At 35.0% G+C, this 6,853-nt stretch overlaps 1 protein-coding gene across 2 annotated transcripts; it reads right to left on the bottom strand.

Moving 5' to 3' along the window:
• Positions 1-3,078: 3,078 nt before the first annotated feature.
• Positions 3,079-4,320, bottom strand: LOC143635529 (uncharacterized). 2 transcript variants are annotated; one of them, XM_077103350.1, is made up of 3 exons: positions 3,903-4,320; positions 3,370-3,737; positions 3,079-3,283 (listed from the first exon to the last, which is right to left on the bottom strand). In XM_077103350.1, the coding sequence occupies exons 1-3, from the start codon at positions 4,002-4,004 to the stop codon at positions 3,166-3,168; spliced, it is 588 nt and encodes a 195-aa protein (XP_076959465.1). In that variant the 5' UTR covers positions 4,005-4,320; the 3' UTR covers positions 3,079-3,165. The 2 variants fall into 2 exon arrangements, with proteins under 2 accessions (XP_076959465.1, XP_076959464.1); XM_077103349.1 differs by having other exon boundaries at positions 3,086-3,283; positions 3,822-4,320.
• Between the last annotated feature and the right edge of the window lie 2,533 nt (positions 4,321-6,853).

Here is a 6,853-nt window from a genome sequence, read left to right as displayed (position 1 = left end):
AGAAAGTGTCTGCATTTATGGGTAAAAGTTTCAGCATAAAGTAAATATTTGGTCATTTGAGAAGCAAAAGTCGAATTATGACGCAATTCAGTTAGTTAAATGCAAATGCATACAGGTTGAGCGTTTAAATATGAACAGAGTGATAGAGAATTTTTTCAACCATTATAATCGAATACTTTGTTGTTACATAAAGTTCAAATGTTTAGAATTTAAGACGTGTTGCTAAAATATAAAAATGGAACTTAAGTAAAATTAAACTAAATTTTTAAAAATAGTATAGACATGATTAATGATGTGATTAAATTTCATGTTCGCAGCATCTTGTTGATCCTAGGATGCACACATTATATCTTACATACTTTATTCCCGATTATAGTCGCTTGTGAGTCGTGTTCAAGAAGGAATGTTTCTCTCTATTTCTTTTCTCCATTTTATAATGTCTCTAGCCATCCATGACCGATCCTTTCTAAGAGTGGAGAGAAGGGAGGCACCTTTCATGTTTGATATAATTCTATTAAACCTTGCTTTCCCTCCAAGTTGGACTCAACAAGTGCCTCTAAAAGGTATTTTTCTAATCTTTTTGTCAGCTCGTTAATTAACTAGTTATAAACTGGCCCATATCATATCCTACTACTTTAATTATGTTAAGTTTCCAACAACACAAATGTGTAATTACTAATAAACATTAAATAATTAAATTCATTAACTTGTCCATAAAACGGGTGTTACAATTGCCTTCCCAGCAACTTCGCCCATGGCCACTTAAGACACGTTTATTCAAATGTGAAACCTTTCTGTTAGGAAGAAAGCGGCACAACGGACAACACACAAACGAGCACACACACAATTATCACGCAATATAGAAATTAATAATGATAAACGACATAAGAATTTTACATGGTTCGAGATCCCAACAGGGACCTACATCCACGGACTGCAACTAAATTATTTCATTGATAAGGTGCAAAATATTACAATTACACCAATGGGTATAATTAGACTAGGATTAAGGTTTTCATCCTAGCCAACAAGAAACATAAACACGAGCCTCATTAACTTAATTATAACCTTCCCAGTAGCTCCTTCATGTAATCTAAAATAAACCCAAGCCCAAAGGCTTCACCGATCCTTACACTATCAACCACCACTAATGTGTTCTTTGATAACCTCTTAATAATTCTATTAAGATGCTACATGTGAATTGATTGGAGGTGGGGTGTGGTTCACTAAAATATGAAGCTTTTTAACAGGTAAGTTTCAGAAACATGTTGAATGATTCGAAGGCTACATCTTAATCGGTCAGATCTCTTAATGATACAGTACAAGATTGCTAGACAACCCTAAGTTCACTCATATGAGACCATGCATAGTGGGGCGCTACTCCACCCCATGGAGCCCCCCATAGCGTCGGGAACACCGCCCCCGGGCGCTATGGAAGAAAGGGGGGGGGGGGGAATGGTGGAAGTTGATTGGTTGTTGGTTTATTGTTTTCTTTATAAAATAAAATATAATAATAAAATAATAAAAAGATAATGATTTGTATGAGCTCCATCAACTACACTCATTTTAGCCATAAAACCCATATAATAGCGTGACGTCACATGACACATAACATCCACATATGAGTTTTTTCACTACATACGATTTGCTTTGCGACAAAGAAATTGTTTTGAACTTTAAAATGTCCTTTTCGCTTTACAACAATTATGGATCTACTTTCTTGTCATCGATAATTGTGCAAACATTGTTGTTTTTCATCAACATTTCTTACATGTTAAATAATCAAAAAATGTATAGAAACACAAAGGCTAAGTTAGTCCAAGGCTTCATTCAGCATGCCTCGTATTTTTTTTAATACTTGTCAAACATATCTTTCATTGTGTTCTCAACATTATTGTCTCAGTCATCGCCCTTTAACATAATGTTAAAAATGTATTTGTTGATTCGTCTATGTATTTAACTTTATAGCATTAGTGAATTGTACTTCATTAGTTAAACCTTGTATAGTTCACTTAAAAATATGTCATTATAGCCAAATAAATCAAGTCAGAGGTGTGGTTGGAGATCTCTGAAATTTGAAAAGATTTTTAGAATTGTGTTCGATTTAAAAGAACTGAAAATTGGTAGGGGGGGGGGGGGGACTTATATATGGAAGTACTAATGGTGTGGCAACATGACTGAAAGAAAAAAACAACTTCAAGTACTTGTTTGATTTATAAATGGAATAGAAATCTGAGACGCGGAAGAGAAGCTAAGGCGTTGGATGACGAATGCAAGGATATTAGCCATTCAACTTTGTGATTCAGATAAGTACATGAGATGGAAATGGGATGTCTTAGGTTTATTTGGCTCAATCGTGAAGGTGAAGGATGTTCATGTTAGGGTGGACTCTAAAGATCTGGATCACAATTTTAAGTGGCAAAATTGGGTTATACTTAAAATTAATTGCTTTATTTGAAGAATGTTATATGATATATGAAAAGAGAATTCACAATTTCATCTACGACTTGTTCATTTTGCATTTTAGATGAAGAGGAGGCTGACCATCTCTTTTTCGGGTGCATGTTCTCAATGATGATTTGGAGTTGGTTGTGCAATTGGATTGGGCTCTCTCTATCACTCTCTACCTCCCCCTACCCCTCTCTATTGTATCTTCTAAGCAGGGTGGATTTTATTAACATGATAAAAACATTTTCATGGTACGGGAAAATCAACATCCTTAAGAGAAAATTTATTTGGTCTACAGTGTGTCTGATTTGGAAAAGTACTAAGAACTCTTGCATTCCAAGAGGAAGGCTCGATCAACTTTAAAAGCGACGGATGAAATTAAACTTCTTTCATTAATAAGTTTATATTATGTAATGTTTCTTGGTCGGGATCATGCTGCTCTTCTTCTTATATTTGTACTTGTACTTTGAAATTTTTGTATCTTAACTAGCATCTTGCTAGTCTTTTTATATGAAATTCTCGTTGTTTTTAGATAAAAAAAATAATTGAAGACAACCAACATCATTAAAAAAACTTGCTGCGGTTCTTAAAAATATATATAAATACAACCAACAACATCATTAAAAAAACATAACATAATCCGTGAGTTGTTTCATAGTTGAACTTTAATAACAAAACACTTTTCTCATTCCGAGCAACTATTAAACAATCTATTTATCATGAACATTCACTCTTTGTTTGCTTGTTTAAACTCAATTTACCTAATTGACTTGTCAAAACCAGAGTTGGATCGTGAGTAGAATCTGAAGGCCAAGTCATCGGCAAAACAAGATTTCTGTGGACAAACATAACTTACTTTAAAGCTCAGAAGAATATTGAAGTAAAAAATGACTCATACAAGAAACACTTGATCACATGTACCTTTCTAAACGCTTGGTTTGACAGCGACTTATCATTTCAAATGTATATTTCGCGAAAACATTTTTCAAACGTTGTGCACGTTTTTGTATCTGTGACAACACCAAGATGTCCCAAAACTTTAAAACTTGAACACATTCTGAGTTTTCTTTGACAATGTCTACGCTCCAAACAAGATAGATATGCCCATCGACATTGTATATCTCGAACATGTTGAGCAGTCCTTGTTTGTCGTGGTAACCATTTCTTTTGTTTTTCTTCACTTGCCGCCAACCACTTGATAGCTTCATAAGAAGTGATACAACTAGTTTACAAACATTACGATTCCGAATACCAGCTATTCTTTCAAGAAACGTTTTTGTAAAGTTGACCTGCCACCAAAAAAAAAAAGAAAAAACCATTTTTGAAACTTGTATCAATGTATGATCTCAAGACTTAGTGCTATGCTTTTTTACCTTCCATTTTGCCTCTTTAAAAAGTATTGAGTCTGTTTTTAGTAAAGAAGCATAACATCCTAACTCAACCATGGCATTTACCATGACTTGAGTCATGTTCTTGTCTTTGTGTGCATCAAACACGCATCCACGGTTCTCTGCATCAGAAACCAGAGTGTTCCATATCGAACCACTTTTGATCATGGTTTCTTTGTTTCCTACAATCCACAGGCAGTGCCTTGCTCGGGTTAAAGCAACACTTGCTCTTTCGTGACTAGTAAGAAACCCCACTGATCCATTTTGGTTGCATCTAACTGTTGAGAAAATTATGATATCTTCTTCACTACCTTGGAACCCATCAACGGATCAAACACTAACAGAAAAACTCCAGCCATTTTTCTGTTGATTGTACTTCTCACCAAGTTTTGTTTGGATAGCATCCACTTGAGCTGAATAAGGGGAAATGCACCCAATGGTCACTGATTGTTTCTTTGAGATAGATTCTGTCACAAAGAGTGAAATAAAAGATGAAAACAAACATAAGTGTAAACCGAGTTTATTAAACATTATTTGATTTATCATTTATTTTTTAGTTAATTATTTGCTAGTTATTATTCTATCTCTTATTTTAATATTAGGATAACTGGTCATGTAACATCCATACATATCCTCTTTAAGAAAACGTGTTTCTCGAGCTTTGTCGATAACATTAGGACCGTCCACGATCTGCCCATCGTAGAACTTAGGATTCGGAAATTGGCTAATGAATGGGTGCATCCTGTATTGAACATCGAGAAGGTGTTTATGATGCCCGAGTAACACCAACCTCTCAAACAAACTCCTTCCGAAATTTGCCTTCTTACAAACCTGTTAAAAAAAGAGAGAAAGGAGTTAGAGCAATAAATTGATTTGTTAGTGAAGCTAAGTTTTCACGATGTGACCTCGCTTTGAACCATCGATGGCAACTGCTTTTCGTCCCCAACCAGCACAACATTTCGAACACCTGGAAGCTGCAGTGGGATAATTGATTCACACTCTTTAAGTTGTGCAGCTTCATCGATCAAAACCAATTCGATTGGCCTCGTTCCTTTGCTATACAATTTGATTGAGCTTGAAGCAGTACAAAAGATCAAACTCGCGTTTCTCAGACAAAAGTTTTGAAGTGTGTATATGCTCATATAACTAGGAATAAAAGATGCAGATCTAAGATAATACAATGCTTGCAAGCTTGCGGTTTTGCACAATCTTAATTTCATAAAATGAGACTTGTTTACTCTTTTGTCAAAAGCGTCCTTTAAGCATTGATTTCTAATTACTATCTCCTTTACAGAATCCATAACCTCTTGAATCAAATTAATAGAATGATTCATTTTCTTTGCAGAAATAAGAGGAATCACAGAAGTAGGCAAATGAGTATACAAGTTCCTGATACATGTAATAAGGTCTTTACCCGAGGCACTGAATCTGTTCTTAGCAAATTCCTGAAAAGTCATATGATTTCTTTATGGTTATCCGCAGGCTTTTGGTTATTCTTTTTCATGCTCTTCTTGTTTTTAGTGTTTGTTTTCTTGGGCTTAAAAACGATCAAACGTCGATGCTCTTTCATGGGATTTTCGAGAAGACGAATCATCTCACGGGTATAAGTTTTCCACATAGATAAACAGTTCCCAAGAACACTACTTCGGTTTTCAAGAAACACATCAAGAAGTTCTTCATGATCAACACTAATTTTCATTCGTTCTTCGTTTCCAAATAAAACGATGTCTCCAAATCCGTAAGTATCACAACCCAAATCATGATTGCTTAGCAAACACAACAATCTCTTTACAACTCCTACCACTGCAATGTTAGTGGGTGCACAAGTAAGAGTCCTGCGGTTTGTCCTTAATGAAACAAACAATATTGATGCGACTCCATATAAACTCCCTCTAACTTCCCTAATGGTTGTTACTAGAAAAACAACAAAAGAACACATGAAGCGGTAAACGCCAACTCCCTTCTAACTCTTTCTCAATATTTGTTATCAATTTTAAGCGGAATTGAAACAAATTGATTAAGAACAATAACGAGGACCAAATCTTATTAAACTCGAATATTGGAAATATTGCAATATCGTTACTAACCAAATGATTAGAGCTTATTGAATACAAAAGATTACGAATCAAAAGAACTTAAAATTACAGAGAATTATCAAGAAATGAAAACGAACTGAAAACTATTTGTTGCAAAACCTAGACCCCCCTGTTCTTTTAACGAACCATGTCAGAGCTGTAACAACCAGCTTTGAACTTTAACATCTTTATTTCCTTAAGTTCACAAGCAGTGACAACTTTAATATTAAAACAGTTTTGCAGAATGACACAAAATGCCTCAGCACTTAGCATAACACTGTAACCATATTAACTTACTGTCCCTCCAACAATATCCACCTTTATGTCATGATCAACATATCAACCAATAATCTTCAACATTCAGCGGCCTCAAGCAAAAAATCAAAATTGGAACTACCTTTTGTTAGGACTGATATTTTCTCTACTGAGGATATGTTATCCTTGAAGATATGCCTGGATCAGTTATCCTCCTGAAGAGTTCCAGAATCATGTCGAAGATCAAGGATCCTCATAGGTTGGTATTATTAACAATTGTTTCACGTGTGTAGGTTATTATTCAACAGAAGTAACGGCTTTGTGACTTAGTCTACCTTAAATTCCGCTACTGGAAGCTCTCAGCACGTGGTCAATGAACGTTGGAAGAGTTGTGGAATAGTGGCGGAAAATTAGGATTAGTTGTTATTTGTATTTTCTTTATAAACATCGAGATATGATCAAGTAGGAACTCACTTGTATTCTCACACACACTAGAGCAGAATCAATAACTCTCTCTACTCACTAACTTACTTTGTAACATCGATCACAATCTCCAAACCATTGTAACCCTTTTTTGTGATTATAAATTGGTGATTGACGAGTTGTCATCACCCGGGGTTTTTTTCTTTTGATCTGAACAAGATCAAAGGGTTTTTCCTCGCAACAAATCTTGGTGTTCATTCCATT

This window comes from Bidens hawaiensis, unplaced genomic scaffold (assembly GCF_021521415.1).
Source record: "Bidens hawaiensis isolate Kalapana, Puna unplaced genomic scaffold, B.hawaiensis_p1.1 tig00007551_1, whole genome shotgun sequence".
NCBI classification, from domain to species: Eukaryota; Viridiplantae; Streptophyta; class Magnoliopsida; order Asterales; family Asteraceae; genus Bidens; species Bidens hawaiensis.
Note: the sequence above shows the minus strand (reverse complement) of the source record. Positions and strands in the feature narration are given on the sequence as shown.